This window comes from Pleuronectes platessa, chromosome 7 (genome assembly GCF_947347685.1).
Source record: "Pleuronectes platessa chromosome 7, fPlePla1.1, whole genome shotgun sequence".
NCBI classification, from domain to species: Eukaryota; Metazoa; Chordata; class Actinopteri; order Pleuronectiformes; family Pleuronectidae; genus Pleuronectes; species Pleuronectes platessa.
Window position 1 is genome coordinate 5132868 of NC_070632.1, and position 17931 is coordinate 5150798.

At 45.5% G+C, this 17931-nt stretch overlaps 3 protein-coding genes across 4 annotated transcripts; 2 read left to right on the forward strand and 1 right to left on the reverse strand.

Moving 5' to 3' along the window:
• The first annotated feature begins 610 nt into the window (after positions 1 to 610).
• LOC128444856 (fibroblast growth factor 6-like) lies at positions 611 to 4351 on the forward strand. Its single transcript, XM_053427522.1, has 3 exons — positions 611 to 956; positions 1635 to 1738; positions 4175 to 4351. The coding sequence occupies exons 1-3, from the start codon at positions 611 to 613 to the stop codon at positions 4349 to 4351; spliced, it is 627 nt and encodes a 208-aa protein (XP_053283497.1).
• A 5325-nt stretch (positions 4352 to 9676) lies between these two features.
• On the forward strand, positions 9677 to 11624 carry LOC128444562 (uncharacterized). The gene is made up of 3 exons (XM_053427107.1): positions 9677 to 10055; positions 10378 to 10472; positions 10565 to 11624. The coding sequence occupies exons 1-3, from the start codon at positions 9839 to 9841 to the stop codon at positions 10979 to 10981; spliced, it is 729 nt and encodes a 242-aa protein (XP_053283082.1). The 5' UTR covers positions 9677 to 9838; the 3' UTR covers positions 10982 to 11624.
• Positions 11625 to 12594: 970 nt separating this feature from the next.
• tigara (TP53 induced glycolysis regulatory phosphatase a) lies at positions 12595 to 16284 on the reverse strand. Of its 2 annotated transcripts, XM_053427256.1 has the most exons (6): positions 15789 to 16284; positions 14976 to 15013; positions 14769 to 14890; positions 14511 to 14588; positions 14304 to 14414; positions 12595 to 13534 (listed from the first exon to the last, which is right to left on the reverse strand). In XM_053427256.1, the coding sequence occupies exons 1-6, from the start codon at positions 15824 to 15826 to the stop codon at positions 13151 to 13153; spliced, it is 771 nt and encodes a 256-aa protein (XP_053283231.1). In that variant the 5' UTR covers positions 15827 to 16284; the 3' UTR covers positions 12595 to 13150. The 2 variants fall into 2 exon arrangements, with proteins under 2 accessions (XP_053283231.1, XP_053283230.1); XM_053427255.1 differs by lacking the exon at positions 15789 to 16284 and having other exon boundaries at positions 14976 to 15069.
• Positions 16285 to 17931: the final 1647 nt, after the last annotated feature.

Consider the following 17931-nt stretch of genomic DNA (forward strand, 5'->3'; position numbering starts at 1 on the left):
TTACACCTTCCTTCTAAATAAGGAAGCGGCCTGACAGACATATGACCACCGACCCAATTTGGGAGCGTCCCCATCGCGTCCCACGGCCTCTGAACGCCACCTCTCTCTCTCCCTCCTCCGGCTGTGACAGCAGCAGATTCCCCCTCAACTCTCCACACACTTGCCATTTCCCCGCTGTCAGCACCTTCCCGTTCCCCCTGTGTTATCAGGGGGAGTCAGCATGATGTCATGGGATGGGGTGCGTTATCCCTGGCACGGGTGAACCCGGGTTATTCAGTGAGTGGTGACGGATTTATTCTCAACTCTTGCCGGGAGAGGGGGACGAAGAAGAAGAAAAAGAAAAGGAAGAAGAGAGAGAGAGAAGGCGAGAGCGTGTGTGTGTGAGGAGAGAGAGGCGCGGAGGAGCTGCGAAACATGGTAATCACCGACATCACCATCACCTCCAGCTCTGCCGCGCGCTCTCCCGTCTCCTCTCCTCCTGCGCACCGGGGCGCGCGTCTCATGCCCGCAGCTCCCAGAATAACCCGCCAGCATGCCGAAGGAAGCAAAACAAGAGCAGCGGTATTTTTAGGGTCATCAATTTCCACCACGTGGTCCGGAGGTAAACCGGATGGCCGTTGCGCAAAGGTTCCGCGTCAGTATGTCCTGCGAGGCCGGCACGCCGCACCGGACGCCGGCCGCGGCGCTTCTCCTCCTGGGCTTCCTGCTGGGGCTCGTGTCAGCGTTACCGCTCCCGGGCAGGACGAACGGCACCTCGCTGGAGACGCGCTGGGAGACTCTGTTCTCCCGCTCGGTGCTGGGGATCTCCGGGGAGAAGCCCGATCAGAACTGGGAGACCGACTACCTGCTGGGCATCAAGCGAGTGCGGAGGCTCTACTGCAACGTGGGCATTGGGTTCCACCTGCAGGTGCTCCCCAGCGGCAGGATTAACGGTGCACACAATGAAAACCAGTACAGTGAGTTCTACACCTCCACCGGTGTTAATGCAATATCCATGAGAGAGAGAGAGAGAGAGGGGGGGAGAGAAAGAGAGAGAGAGAGAGGGTCAATACGCATGAGTGTGATGAGCATCCCCTCGATTAACCTGCATGATCATCCTTCTCTGGGGGGGTGGGGGTGGGGGGGAGCTGTATTTCTCCCACTGCAAAAGACAAATCTATTAAAACAAGTATCCATCAGCACTTAACACCCCTCACCCCCCTCCTCCCTCCTCCCCCCTCTCCCCCTCCACCAGAGCTCAACCATGACATGAATGTATGGACGCTTTTAGACACAACTTATTTTTACGCAGCAGCAGCAGCCCCCCCACACCCCCCACACCCTCCTCCTCTCCTGTGAGGGCGGTTCAGAGACCAGTGGCCGTGCACGTCAACGCACATTAATTTGCCAAATAGCCAGAGGATCGCGATTTCAATTGACGTGCACCTGACGTGCGGGGGTCGGGGGGGAAGGGGGGAATGGGGGGGGGGGGGGGGAGATGCGAAACAAAGGCTCTGCGTGCTGTGCGCAAGGTTACACGCAGAAAGGCTCTGCAGGGAAACAATCAGCCAGGGTCAGTGTTGAATTATTATTATTATGATTATGACTCTAATAATGTGACTGTTTTTGTCCCCCCCCCCCCCCCCCCCCTCCAGCTCTGATAGAGATCTCCACGGTGGAGCGCGGGGTGGTGAGCCTCTGCGGGGTGAGGAGCGAGCTGTTTGTCGCAATGAACAGCCGGGGGAGGTTATACGGAACGGTAGGTATGCACAGTATTTCCTCTATTGTCCAGCAAATCACAGGAGGCGGAAAATAGGACACAGCCCGGAGCTGCTTGTGTTTCATTTGTGTGCCATGTTTGTCTTCTTTTTTTTTTGAGGATGGGACTCCTGCTCCATCTGTCAGAAGCGGGATGGGGGTGGAGGGCCGGGTTGGGGGGGTCTGACAATTACGCGCAGAATACATATATTTTCATTTCATCGGGAAATTCTGAGGCTCTATTTTAAAGCGTGTGCACACGGCCGTGGTGGACTGTGGGTAAATAACGATGAGGGGAACAGATGCAAGGGTTTGAACCGCACGAGCCTGTAGTGAGAGAGAGAGAGAAGGGGGAGAGAGAGAGAGAGAGATAGAGAGAGAGGAAAACCCCCCTGAAGTAAAGAAATCTGTCAGCAGAGAAGGGAATCGATCAGAACAGCAACGGGCTCATTGATCCAACACTGAGCTGCACTCACACGTCACCAGCACCAACAGGCCTCAGTCCAACCACCTGACACTGGAGTATGACAGGTGCATTTCTATCTAATGCTATAGTGTCATCTTTGTTTGACAGGAGCCGTGTGCACATACACAACAATCCTCCAGTAACTCAAACATACATATTCCTACAGTTTAAAGTTGGTCACACACATCTATACCTGAGAGTTATGTGTCGCTGCATTAAGTTTTATTGGTTTGAATACAGAGAGTGACCCTGTTAACAACTGTGAGAACTCTCAGAAGAGTTATAATCCACATGTTCGCCGTCTGATTGGATGAATTAAAGTTCCCAAAGGCTGAAACTTCATCCTGCTGCTGAGTGGGTTGGATGTTTCAATATGTCAGATTGTTTTCATTAATGTGTTCTCTGGGTAAATGGTGGAAATTTTGAAAAGTCTTGCAAATTTTACGGAAAGTGTAAAAAGAATCCCTGGATCTGACCCCTGATCCAGATTAAAGGGATTCTCTGTTGACCTACGTCCAATCTGTCCTTCAAGTCTGGTGGAAACCCAGTCAGTAGTTTCTGTGTCATCATGTTCACAAACCGACAAAACGAATAACCCCTGTGGTTTGAGATCAACTGTAACGTGTCATGCTTTGAAAAAAACACATTTCTTAAAGTTGAACTTGAAATCTTAGATCCACAAAGATAGAAGTTTCTTTGTAGAATCACCGGAGATAAACTTTGGAGGTGGTTTTTCTTCCCAGAGCGACTGCAGCTGTTAGTGTGTGAGTGTTGGTTTCAGTGGGCGGAGGACACGTCGTGTTTAGCGGCGCTGACACGAGGCCGCTGCTTGTCTCGCTGTGGCCGACACATCTGACAGACTGAATGTGAGTCTGTTATCTGCTCGTGAGTGATGAAGCGTTAGCTCGCAGGCCGGCCGCTGATCTGATAAGAGATTGAATTAGGCCAAACGCTCTCTGATGGACGGTGTTTGCTGCTGCGCGCTGTGTGAGTCATGAATCATCTGCTCAGCAGCAGTAATGTTTTTATACAGGCAGATAGTTAGAAGCTTTGGAATATTAAAGGGACTTGATGTGAGAAGCAGAGACCAGATGTGAGTGTTGCTGAGCTCCTCTTGATAACGTCTGTTTCTTTAGGGTTTGGTTTGAAGTTTGACATTTTCAGAATAAACAGTTGTGTGTTCTTCTTGCAGATGAGAGTCAGGAATTTAGTTTAGTTTAGAGTTAGGAGAACAAGTGGGAAAACTAGTCTGGTTCTGTCCAGAGGTAAAAAGAAATAATAAGTTGTGGTTGAATGTGTGGGACGGTTCATTATTCAAAGAAAAGTTTGGACCTGGTTGTAGCCAGAATGTCTTTTAACATTTGAATGTAAAGTTGAATGTTTCCTACGGCAAAGTAAGAACTTACTGTAGCTTCATATTCAGCAAACAGACGGATTCATCTGCTGGTTAATAACAATCTGCTGATATGAACCTTTCAGAGACACATTCAAGTTCTTCTTGTGTGATTCAACTTGTCTTTTTAATTGTAGCTAATAAAGTTTGGGGTTAAACTGTACAATATTGAGACTCAACTTCATTTCTTTGTTATAAAGATTTGATAAAGAATAATTGGCCTCAAACATCCATTTAGTTGGTCTCTAATGAGAATGATTTCATCTCTAATTCTAAGCTTATTCTCATAAATATGAAACTATTCTTTTAGGTTCAGTGTGTTTTCTGTAAATAAGAATAATTTCTTTGCTAAACATCTGCAGATGTATTGGATGATCAGAACACTTGATGTCTGTTGAGCCATCAGAACAAAGAACTCGACTTCATCAGCGTGTTCACTCGCGTCTCATCTAAATATATCTCTTTATTTTTGTGCATCGCTCTGAATCTTTATCAAAGAGCTTCTGAATGTTTTCTCTCATGGAAGCTTCATCCTCTGTTCACTGACCTGACGTCTGCTCTCTCTGTCTCCCCTGCAGACAGTCTTCCACGACGAGTGCAAGTTCAAGGAGAGCCTGCTCGCCAACAACTACAACGCCTACGAGTCCCTGGTCTACAGAGGCTCCTTCATAGCACTGAGCAAGCACGGCCGCGTGAAGAGGGGCAACAAGGCCACCACGGCCATGACTGTGACGCACTTCCTGCCCCGAATATGACGAGCAAAAAAAAAAAAAACTGGCAATAACAGACTGATTTGCACATGTGGATTATTTCCCAGGTAACACGAACGCCGCACACGTACAAAGACAAAGCGGACTGTACAAGAAAGAAATACAACTATATCTGAGAGTATTTATTCAAACTTTATATGTATATTTGGGTAGCTGACTTTGTATTAGGAAAACTATGGAAATGCCATTCTTTGCTGCTTTTATGATTTGGATCATTTTCGTGATGTGACGGAGACGGAGAGGCCTCGGTCTCCTTCGGGTGCTGGAGTGCTGAGCGGCAGTGGATAGCAGTTTGTGGAAATGAAGCGGATACGTTATTACCTCAAAGTACCATATCCCCAGAGAGAGAGGGAGGAGAAGAAGGTGAAGAAGAGGAAGAAGAAGAAGGAGAAGAAGAAGAGGAAGAAAGACGTGTGCATGAACTTTCTACAGATTTTTTGTGTCTTTTTTCGATAAAGAAATATTTTCATCCGTCAGGAGCTTGGGACGTTTTCACTGTCAGGGGGAAACTCGTGCACTTGCCAAAACACGGGCGGTTGTGTTCCTTGCTTTGTCATGAGGTGGCGGTGCCTTGGATTCCGACTAGCGGGCCCCTCACCCCCTTGCATGTGAGACACGTGGTGCTCGGGTCAGAAATAGGAGCCAAACGCAAGTCACCGCTCTCAGAGACGCCACCGGCCCAATTCCTAGAGGGCCGGAGGTTTCTCCGCTTTATTTTCTTTCCATAATTAGATCAATTAAGTAATGGAGACTCTATGCTGCACAGGACCCAGTGGAGCCTCTTGTTAATATGTAAGGCTGGATTTAGAGTCAGCACTCAAATATCCCCCCCACCCCCCAACATCATGTTCAAGGGAGCTGCGACAATCCCAGGTTTTACTCTCACAAATGTGTGTGTGTACTGTATGTGTGGGCTGGATTTGTTTTTAAGTATGTTTGTGGATTTGCTCAGTTTGAGAGCTGTTTAGTTTGAGGGGGTGGGGGGGTCTTCTGTAATCGGGGGGGAATGTGTGTAGCCGAATACAGAGACCGGACACTGAAGGTGTGCTTTATGTGTGTGTGTGTGCTTTATGTGTGTGTGTGTGTTTGTGTCGTTCTCCCTCTGTTCAAACTGAGCTGGTGCGTCTGGTCTGTTGTGGACATTTAGTTGCTGATGGTTCAAGATGATTTAAAGAATCTGTTTTTTTGAAAATATTGACTTTATAGAACGTACACAAGTGTTTCAGTGGCTTTGAACATGTGCTTCCTTTGAAGTTCAACTTTTGGTGAACTTTGACCTGTGACCGGGCCCTGACTCCTCACAGGGGTTCGATGACATTTGGCCCTTACAGTGATGAGCTCATTTAGAACCTAGTGGCCGTCAGTGATTAGTCAGTTCACTGTAAATAAGACGGTTGAGTTCATGATCCCAGGATTGTTTAACCATACTTCAGGTAACTGTCGGATGATTTGAGGTGATTTCTGAATCCCAGACCCTCAGCCTGTTTGGTGAATCATCCAGTTGAGTCACCGCGGCGTCTCGTGACAGAATATGAGCGACGTGGCCAAAAAGCCGTGAACCAAAGTGTCACAGGAAGATGTTCCTTCAGGATTGATGTCTGCAGCAAACCGTACTTGAAGTCAATCCCCTGCCTGGGCTTCTCTGTCAGACTGTAGTGTTCCAGTGTGGAGACAAGGGGGGGAGGGGGGAGGGGGGAGGGGAGGAAGAGGGCAAAGGGCTGGCAGAGTTGAAGATAGCGATGAGGCACAGCGGACTTGGGAGTCAAGCATGTGGCGCTGGTTGTTTGTGTAACTTGCCAAGGATGCGGATCATGCGTGGTTCAAATACCCGAGCGTCAGACCTGCGGGCCCCTGGTCTATTGATGTCCCACAGGCAGCGCAGGGGCCCCCGGGATTCTTGTTCCCATTCGTCTGAGCAGCGTCTGAACCAAGGTCGGAGACGTGGGGTCACTGGCGCCGGCGTGTTCTCTGGTCCATCTTTAACCACGTCTTACTTTACGAAGCTCGGCAAGAGTTGTCTTTAATGTGCAATGTAGAGGGAGGGGACTTTTATTTTGAAATTTCTCTACTTGACCTGCAATACTCTACTGTAACTAGCAAAGAACCGGCCAGGCCAACTCGGTGAAATATGATTTAGAGAAAGTAGCAAGTCTCTGTCAGATACAGCTCCCGTCTGATCCCACAGGGTTTTACCTCATGGTCTGACGTCACTGGAACTGGCCCAGTGAGCGATGGTTTACGCCCTTTAACCTCCAGCTTCCGTCTCGTAGCAGAGATGATTGTGCAGTTGTCTGGTGATGGTGTGTGTGTGTGTGTCTTTCTGTGAGTGTGTGTGAGTCTTGTCATGTGACATCTCTGCCAAAGCAACAGTGGAGATGGTATCAGATCAATTGGGTGGACGGGGATGTGAACTCAGAAGCTGCAGCTGCTGAGACGAGAGCACGTGATAAAAAAACTAAAATGAGAATCAAACGCTTCCAGGACAAAGGACACTCGAGTGAACATTGTGTGAAAACTGTGATTCAAGAGGGTTTTTGTGATGTTTATAGATTTTTTCTTTCAGAGCACAGACACCACTGATCATTTGTGTTTGGGGGGGGGGGGGGGGGGGTTCTCTTTTATCTTTTTGGGGCCTCGAGCATGTGATCACTCATTCTCACTGATCAGCCTTCATCACGACACCTGTAGGTTTCTCTGGGTCGAATTCACAGAACTGACGAATCGGTCGGAGAGGTTTTTATTTAAAAAATGTTTTTGGGGCTGATTTGTCAAAATGTATAAAAAGGTGCAATTTTATTCAAACTGAGTGCAATTTACTGAGCGGGGGGGAGATGCTGACACACAAGGTCACACTTTCCTGCAGTGATGACAAGTCTGTGTCCACAACTGTCTATTTATTTGATTTAATATGTTTCAGAGGACACTGTCAGCACGACAATGGTGAAATGGTGAAGTCCCAGTGGCTCCTCCAGACGTGAGATGCCTTGGTGCTGTGTGAGATGAAAGTTGATATTGTTTACACCTGCAGCCGCGTAGCTTAGATCCGCTTGAGAGCTCGAGAACCGAACGTCTGAAGGAAACACAACGAGCTCCGCAGCTTTTGCATGAAGTCATTTCAGCAGAAAAAAGAAAAAAGGTTGTTTGAGGTGATTCAGCAGCGACTGAGAGATCGTTATCTGTGAAGTTAAAATGTCATCTTTCTACATGAACCTTTACTTCCTTAATCCCCCCCCCCCCCCCCCCCCCCCCCCCCCCTTCGTGCATGTGGAGTTCTGAATGGATGAGGTATGTGTCACCACTTTTTGATTAAGGATCCAGTGTCTGGATTTTGCCATTTGTGCTCATCATCATACCTGCTCAGCTGGTTTTAAAAATGTCTTGGTTCACAGGGAACTGGAGGTCTGTGGAAGGATCTGTGATTGTGTGTGTGTGTGTGTGTGTGTGTGTGTGTGTGTGTGTGTGTGTGTGTGTGTGTGTGTGTGTGTGTGTGTGTGTGTGTGTGTGTGTGTGTGTGTGTGTGTGTGTGTGTGTCCCTGTGTGCCAGCAGCCTTTGTGTTTCTCTCTCAGTTTTCTATTCCTGCACTGAGGGGAGAGTGCTTCCTCTGAGTCCCCCTCCTCTTTTTTAACATATACCTCACCTTCTGCCTTAGTTCCGATTAATGAAATGATTGTAAGTTAGTTTGAAACAACAGACTTCTCCAATCATTTTGTTTCTGAAAAAAAAATAATAATATGATGACAACTAAGTAAAATACTATATTGCAAATGGTTTTCCTTTTATTTTTGTACGTATGTGCTGTGCACAGCAGTCAACTGTATTCCTGAGATGATAATTAAAGAGGTTTTGTAAAAGCTGTGGTTATTTCCTTGAGCCTGAGTGACACAGACTGAAGAGAAACGACGAGCTGGAGTGAGGATGTCTCCCCTCGGGAGGATGAGCTGGTGTGTGGCGCCCTCTACCGGTGAAGATCAACATGTAGAGCACGACAGCGACGTTTGCAGGGAATGGAAATGTAGCTAGAAACAGAATTAGTGGAAACATTGATTTCTACAGAGTTTAAATACTTAAAGTAATTACAGATAATCAGTGCAATTCAAATAAATGAATTTAAATGAAATGCGAAAGCAGAGGGACAGAATAAGTCTGAGTAGTTTGCACGTGATTAACAAAACTTAGTCAACATGAAGAATAAAGTTTTCAACGATAAAAGGACAAAGAATGTCACATGTTCCACAAACGTTTAAAACCTGTGAGGCAAAATTGTGATTTGTGAATATAAGATATAGAAATTAGATTTGATGAGGAATGAAAATGAATGTTGGATTTAAACGCCTGACTGTAATAAACAATAGGAAACCTGCTCAATAAAGCGATGCCCCTTCATTCCAGTCCCTTCTGCCTGTCCTCATCAATAAGTAAAATATTGCTGCTGTCGCCCTAACACTTCTTCCTCGTGTGATGGGGCTCAACATCTCCAGTTGGTCCTCTCGTCATTAATATGCGCTGCAGTAGGCGTTTACATTTTCACAGCTTCTCTAAATACCGATCCACGTCCAGACTGTAAATATAAACCATCACAAGTTGCGCTGGCAGCTTCTCGGGAATCTGCCACGAACAGTTTATAAAAACCTCGCACTGCACTTCAATGTGTTGATCAGATGTTTGTTACCTTGGAGTAACGAAAACAAGTCTGACGTCACAGAATGTCCACTTTTCAGGGACTTGAATGAAGAGTCGTCAGAAGGACCATGAGGTTCAGGACGCGTGGGGGTCGTGGAGGCAGGGTGTGACAGGAAGGGAGGGGCAGGGGAGGTGTGGACAGTTCATTAATAAGCAATGAGTCACTCAGCTCGGGACGTCCCTCAGCAAACTGTGACACATGCTCCAGTGAGTCATTCCTCAAATGGTCACATGTCGTTTTCTAGCCTGTGGCTTTGATCACACGTGGATTTTCTATTCTCTAATTAAAAATAGCTTCATTAATTAAGTCTCTCCTTTCTCTTGATGATAAACCATCTCCATCCTCCTCTCACATCTTCTGCCTCCTCCTCCTCCTCCTCCTCCTCCTCCTTCTTCTCCAGACCCCTTACAGGTTTAATCTTTATTTCAGATGTATGTTTTAAGGTTTGAACAAAGAAAAGAGAGAATAGGATTCTTCTATCTTGGCAGAGACAGATGTATTGTTGTATGTGGAGGTGCCATCCAGAGCAATGACCAATCAGATTGTGTCTCAGTGGTTTGAGCTTGGAAGGATTTGCACACAGGCCACCCTTAACCACGGATACACAGGCCAGCTCTCAGTCATTTGGTCAATGAGTTAGCAGGTTTATTGACCCTGTGCTTAAATAGACCTGTTGGACTTTCTCCTCCTCCACCTCCTCCTCCACCCTCTGCCCGCACACACACACACCATCCCGAACACTTGCTCTGCTGCAGCCCAGAGTGAAGCGAGCCCAGCATCCCGGCTGACCATGCACCCGGCTCTCCTCTCTCTCCTCCTGACAGCCCTCCATGTGTCTGTACCGGTGGATTGCAGGCCGAGGCCCCGGGACCCGGCAGAGCAGCGACCGCACCGCCGGCAGAGCGGCGAGCGCAGGGGATCGAACACAGACCCACCGGCTGGTCCGGCTCGGCTTCACATAGACCTCAGTGGATCGATGAAAAGAGGCGTTCACAGGGAGACTCTGGGTGAGTGCTCAGTTCATTCCACTGAACATGACTTCATTGCTCTGAGAAAATGAAAAGACTGATTGATATTTAAATGAATTAAACTTATATCCAGTTTATTTCTCAGAGCAATATCCTGCTTTACATATATGTTACAAAAAAACTGGAATATAAAGTTAGACAATCTAGTTTGAATATTGTGTTAAATGTGACTTTCTAAAAGTTTCTGAATCTTTTCTAGACCTTTTCTGATTATATAAAGTGTTTTATAGAAAAAAAAAACAGTGACACAGTGTTTCTCTTTATGTCTAACTGTGTCACATTTCAACCTGATTTTTTACAGTTGTTTTGCCAGTGAGAAGCAACTTTGTGTCAATATTTGATTTGAGGAGAAAGCGTTTCCTCTGTGTGGACCTGGAGGGGGAGCTGCACGTCTCTGTGAGTAGTTACCTCAGTGAAGTCAGAAAGAAATGGCTGCAGGGGGGAAACGGTTTGTAAATATCCTGCATTTGTCTGCTTTCACCAAACAGAGGCAGAAGGACCAGGCAGATTGCCTCTTCCATCGCATCTGGTTGGACCTGCCAAACCACCAGGACGTGTTCTACTCTGCAACCGGCGGCAAGCTGCTCAAACTGCAGGGGGCCGCTCACCGGGGGCCAGCTGAGGGGTCCTCGGTGCGGCTGGAGACGCTCCTGGGTCCCTCGGTGAGGAGACAGAGGAGGAGCGAGGAGGTGAACCCCTCCGATCCGTTAAGAACACACTCGATCCCCGACCCTTCTGCCAAAGATCACAAGGAGACGCCTCAGAGCCCAACCGAGCCGGACCAGGCCGGGGCCGTGTCCAAAGAGACCATCACCTCCTGCGACGACCCCCTGAGGGTCCTCCAGCACAACGGGCCCGTCAGTCCTGTGAAGACCAACATCGCAGACCGGCCCGAGCAAGACTGAGACACTGAGCTTCATCAAGGGACTGAATCAGGAGGGGGGGGGGTGCAGGTCGTTATGATTGTGATGGACGTCGGTAGATGTCTCGGGCCCACGTTAGAGGGGATTTCCAGAGAGGTCAACATTTGACAACTTCTGAGAAAAAGAGAAAGAGTTTCATCAAACCCTCGAGTCGTGGTTCTCTCTTTTCATAGGTTTGGTTTGAACGAACCTTGTACACGAATGGACTCGAACCCGGTTACATCACAGCGCTTGTGTTTGAATAGCAGACAACATTCGACATAATCACGGGGCGAATGTGCTCCAGTGTCCTGTCGTCCTTTAACCTCCTGTGTGGGTTGAACTTTAAACCCCGGATCAGACGTGGGGCCATGTTTATTTGGCATATGTAAAAAAATTTTTATAATCTGGAAGTAATTATGAATATTTATACAGAAAAAAAGAAAAGAAAAAAAAAACTGTGCATTTTGTTGTTCATTCATTAACAGGATCCAATTATATCAGGTGCCGGACACCAATAATCGCAGTGATATAAATATATTTATTTATTGAAACGTGTCAATTGATCCTAGTTCTACTGTTTTATTATTTATATATTTCTTGTTCTTATTTCTAATACGGAAAAATAAATGATAACTCTTCTGTGGATTGTCTATTTATTTGTATTTTTTCTCCCCGCTCACATTTTCTTTAAATTGGTGGGAAGGTTTATTGTGATGAATGAGGACTTTATCATTTGAATTATTAGAGATAAACTTTTGAAATGTTTGAAGCTACAAACTTCAAACGACTTCACAGACTTGTTTCTCTCCAAACAATTCAAAAATAAATCACACAACCTCTATACACACAACCTACTGGTTATGCAATTGGTCAATATTAGGCCTGGACCAATATTGTCCAGATGAAGTCATGACTTTCCAATGATGTTGACAGTGTTGATGAAGAATCATGTTTACTGATGTGAAATATCTTGTGAAGGAGAAGAGATGAGAAGCAGTTTTATCAGGAGGAAATGTTTTCTCTCAAGACTCCACAATTAACACAATGACACAGAAACACAACACAACAACTTCACACTGTTCAGCAAAGAGACACGTTTGAAGTCTGAGGCTCGTTTTTACATCACAAAGTCGTTTCAATTACGAGTTTTTCACACAGTAGGTTCCTGTGGTCACATCCTGTCTACTCCCTTGATTCCACACAATGAATAAAGTTTTTCTACTGTAAATACTTTAGTTTAAGTTGAAAGCTGCAGTAGAGGAGCCGTGCACTCAGGCTCCAGTTCAACACACAAGGTGTCTCCATGTGTTTCTCTCTCTCTCTGTCGCCCCGAAGTGTTAATTCATGAGAAAGTCACTGATTTGCAAAAAAGTCAACACGGCTGTTTTCCTTCGTTACAGAGACGAGCGGCCGGAAGACGGAAATAGAAACACGGACTCATTAGAGGACAGAGTTTCCTATTTTTACAGCAATGAGCAACCGAGCAGCAACAAGTGATGGTGACATCGCCTGCAACACAAACTACCTGAGGAGAGAGAAGGAGCTCAAACCGTGGGAATAGGCAGATATTAACATTCATCATAATAATAAAGATGCTCTATCTTATATAATGAAACCACATTTATATTCACTTTATCCAGATTTTTATTTGGATCCTCACCACAATAAATGTGTCTGAAAGTTTACCACCAAGATTCAGGAATTGTTCACTGGGATATTGTTGTTTTGTTGTTTTGTTGTTTTTATGTACAGTGCACCAACCACACCATGGCAATTTCCAAAATATGCAAATATACATGGCAATAAAAAGAATTCTGATTCTGATTCTGAAATCAACGAAAATGGAAAAATGCTAAAGAAAGTGAAAAAAGAGAAACCATTGACCTGCACCATGTGTGTGTGGTTTCTTTCATGACCCACGTCACATCCTACCACCACGACTTGTGGTGAACCAGTGGTTTTGGTGTAATAATGCTGAATAACACAGAAACACAGTCTTTACACAGACTCTTCCTCACATCACTAGAACCTTTGACCTTCTCCCACATATCAAATACATGTTTTAAATAACCAGTTAAGTCTGAGGAGGTTTCTTTCTCTCTATTCTTCTCCCACCGTCTCCTGCACCTCCTCCAAACCACTGCGTTCCCATCGCTCCTCCTGCTCCTCCTACTGGTGAACGAGCTCTTTGACGTGGTCGTTCCTGTGGACGAACACGCAGCGAATCCCCGACAGCTGGAACCCGTCCTCCTCTTTCCTCACGCTGAGCACGAACCGGCACAGACCCGTGTTGGGACTCAAGGAGAACACGTGTGCTCTGTCAGAGCCTTGAGGCAGAGAACAGAGCAGCTCCTCCACAAAGTAACGCACCACCACGCGCATGTAGGCCCCGTGTGTGACCACCAGGGCGTGGACCGGGACCCCCCCGACCCCGTCGTCCGCTCTCCCCTCCACGGCCGACGGGCAGGTCTCCACCTCGGTGCTGTGGTGCCAGTGTTCGGCCCCGAGCTGCTGCAGCGTGTTCTCCATGAACTCTTTGACCCGCTCCTTCACCTGAGCAGAGCACAAGTCTGTTACGTGTGTCTTTTGTTTTCTTTCCACACAAACACACACACACACACACACACACACACACACACAATGTTCGTCACAGGGGAAAAACAGTGCTTACGTGCAACGGTGAGGGATTCGAGTTAAAGGTTGTTAAATTCAAAACAACACAACAGTGTTCCGGTGTCAAACACACGCACACACCCACATGCCAACTCCAGGTTTCACCCTGATGCAACAACCTGTAACCAGTGGATGGGGGGGGGGGGGTAACGTCAACTCTATCTTTGTACATCTGCGTCATCATCATCACCTTCATCATGTGGCAACGTCCGAGACAAGATCGAATAACTGAGGCCTGACGAGAAATCTCTGTAATACAACATCCCCCCCCCCCCCCCCCACGGTGTCACAAGCTGAGTGACTGTTTAATCAGAGGCAGTGACGGACACTCTGCAGTTGATTGACAGCCCTTTGACCCTGATTCACTCCAGCAGATCCATGCGAGACGCAAAGATGCAAAGAGGCAGTGACGTAGCAGGTCTCATGCTCAGAGCCGGTGGAGGGTGAGTGTTTCCTGCCACCTGCTGGTGATGTGTGCGTACTGCACCTGGGCACTGAAGCCACACTAATGTCCCTGGATGTAAACGTGCGTGAGGATTGTAGATTCAAAGATGCATGATTATTAATACGAGCACATTAAAAACATGTGTGTGCAGTAAAGTAACACAGCTGATGAATGAGTAACCTTCTGGTGGAAGTTGAGTCTCACCTGCTCCGGAGTCTCGCCCCCTGGTGGCGTGAAGCCGGGGAACGTCTGACCCGCTGCCTTGGCCATGTCCCTCACGTCCTGCAGTCGTCCCCCCTCTGCAACACCGAAGCTCTGGAGGACAAACACGTCATCAACTCAGTGACTCAGACCTTTAATAATCTGACAGAGACTGAGACATGTTTTTAAATGTGAAGACGTGTCCCTCACGATCTCTTTGAGCAAAGGGTCCAGAGCCATTTGCAGCGAGGAGCAGCTGCTGTTGTGTTTCATGATAGTTTCGGCCGTCTGGAAGAAAAAGAGAAGAAGCAGCTCATCACACACTGAGACACAACATGGATGAAGAGGAGAGGACGTCAACCTTCATCAACTCAACACCACTGAAGAGAAGAAGGGACAGGATGTGGATATAAGAATATATAATATATAATATATCATGTATGTGAGATGATCCCGATGTGAAGGCACCTGCTGAGCTCGCAGCAGATCACTGACGAACACGTGGCTGAACTCGACGTCCTTCAGGTATCGACCTGCAGCCTCGGCCTGCTGCAGCCCGACCTCCGAGAGAGGAGCGTCGATAGCCTGACCTGGACGGGGGGGGGGGGGTTATGGTTATTAGAGAAAGAGAATAACTGTTTTGGATTTTCTCAGCACAGATATTCTGAATGGTACCTTGCAGGAGACCTTCTTTGTTGTAGCGTGTTTCTCCACTGCAGGAAATACAAAATGCATCAGTGTCAAAATGCAGGAAGTGATTCTTCTTCATAGTTTCCTCCATCACAGGGTGTCGATGTTTGTTAATCACTTGTCTAATTACTAATTTACTTTCTTATGTGTGTATGTTTTGTTGCAGTTATTTCTTAACGTGCTTGTCTTTATATTGTTTTAATAATCATTGTTGCTTTTGCCTTTGTTTTCATATGTTATAGAGTTATGTAATTGATTTATGAATTATTTATGACAGTCAGAACATTAGTCTAAACAGTGACAACAAAATCAGGTTTAAATACTGTTATAACTTCATATATTAATTATCATATCTAACTGATTACTATACTATTGATTGATAGATCTGAGCAGACACCTGCATGTGTATTCATTTATCCCCCTGGCGGTCCTTCCGAGGTACTGCAGCCTCCACCGACTGGACAACACTTAAATGTCCCGAGTGTCCCTGAACTAGACCTTTTTTTTTGTATTATAAAACTTTATTTATACGTGTGTTTATTAACAGTAATACATGACGCTCCAGTATCTATCGATCCCAACACACACGTGACACGTGCTGCAGCAACATGGAGTTCACACATTAAACATGGAGACATGTAACTTTAGTGTCAAAGAGGTAATAGATTACTGCAGGTTACTGTATCCAGACATGTTCAGGTCCACAGACACAGTCACAGACACAGACACAGACAGAACAGGACCAGAGTTCAATTCAAACTAACACAAACATGAAGAACCATCTTGAAACTCACTTACTGTCGAACAAGAGTTAAACCAAACCTCAGAGCCCTCATGCTGGTTCACGACACACGTGGGCGCGCATCAGCTGCTCGCTCCCGGGGCTTTAAATAAAACTGCAGCCGTGCACGAGGTCCCCAGGAAATAAAGTGGATCAGTCCATGTGTGCGCGCACGAGCGACAAGCAGAATAAACCATTAATTATTACAACACTCAATTATGAAGATGACTGTTTATTTCTGGACTAAAATTGGACCTGATCCACTTCCTCCTCTGCTCTGATTGGCTGAATACAGTTACAAACACGTCATGTGATCACTTCTATTCACTGAGGACTTGTCTTTTATCAAGTACATGTGATTATTGTTAATGATATATTAAACAAATCCTGCTCTTACAGCATGTGGCCACTAGAGGGCAGATGTCGCTTCTTTCTCCTTTCACAGAAGCTTTTAAGACTCATTAGTAACAAGTCTCCAGAACTTTCTACTCTGGTCAAGCCAAGTTAAATAAGTTAGTAAGTACAATTATTATGGTAATATAGGAAATAAGTATAATAATAAGTGTAAGAATAATAAGAGTAAGGATAAGAAATGGAATAAGATGTTAGATATGTCCTGGAACCATGTTATTGTGTTTAATGTCTTTTTATTTCCTACAAATCATTTCAGCCACAGATCCCTTTATACTTCTATGAATATTCTTTACTTTTAATCTATTTGCTGTGTTTCTGTATATTTGTGTTATGTTGTTGTTATTCTTACATGTATTTATATTTGAATAAATATATAAATCAGTGTGCTATTTGTGCCTTTGTCCATGTTGTCATTGATTTGAGAAGAAGAAATGAATCTTTGAGAAGAAGAAATTAATCTTATTAGGACCAAATAAAGAATGCATCACTCAAATAAGTCCTGACCTTCCTGTTAAGTCATTAATCAGAATATCATGTATTGTTATTACACTGTAGACTGTATATTATTTATATTTTTCTCTTTCCTTGTGTTTGTTTTGCATGTTTCCATATTAACTCCTTTTTTTTTACTGATGTTTCTTATGGTTTTCAAACACTTTCCTGCTGTAACACTTCAAAAGTCCCTGTAGAGACTGATAAGGATTTATCTTAACTTACCCCCCCCATTAAATGAGTGAATTGTAATATGCAGTAGATCTAATTAGATTTATTTAATTCTCCACATGTTCTCCATCATATTTCAGTATCTTGGTATAGACACCAGATTGTAAAGTGATAAACAACTGTATTTCCTGAGCTTTTAGCTAACAGCACACACACACACTTATCATTTTATCACGACAAACAATTGTAAGCACACATCCGACAAGGAACAGAGGCGTGGGAAATAGTGAGCTGATGTGGTGTCACACCCTTTAAAGCAGACGTTTATTGACCAGAGGTTGTGCAACAGACATTTGAGGTACATGATATGAGTTATTGTGGAGGGGAGGCAACTCGAGGGGAAATCTGCACCATTCAAACTTCCAGATATCAGAATATTTATGGTTGGACACGACAGACTGAGCTCAACCCATTAATTTGTGGCGGTTACAATGGTGCGCGCACACAAAAAAAAATAACAACACATCTCTTTCACATAAGGAATCCATGTTTACTGACATTCAGAGTGATTGTGGTTGTATAAAGCAAAGAACTGCACTTTGGCCTTCATAGGAACGCTGTTTCTTTTTCCACCCTCCTCTCACACACACAACAGATCAGATGTAGCACCGGCATGAACAGAAACAAACGCACTGTGTTAAAACCCCCCAAGATAAAGTTGCCTTGTTGTGACCCCCCCGCCCCTCCCCTCCCCTCCAATAGGTGTTGAGTCCAAGTGGAAGCCTTGCATGTTTCCCGTTTTCCCATCGTACAGAGCAAGTCGTTTTTTTTTTTTTTTCTTCCACCAATCCAGTGGGATTCATCCACAAATGTGATAATGTGTATTCTCTCTCCTCCGATCCAGGCTTCCCTAACTGCAGAGGTATAGGTGACGGATTTGTGAGTTTTCTATCTTGTCCAGTAATCCTGAGGTATAGGAAATACCACTGATGCAGAATGTGACTGAAGAAGGAGAGCAAAATAGATAAAAAATAAAAGGGGGAGAGGAGACATGCTATCTAAGCAAACTGTCAAACTGTACAA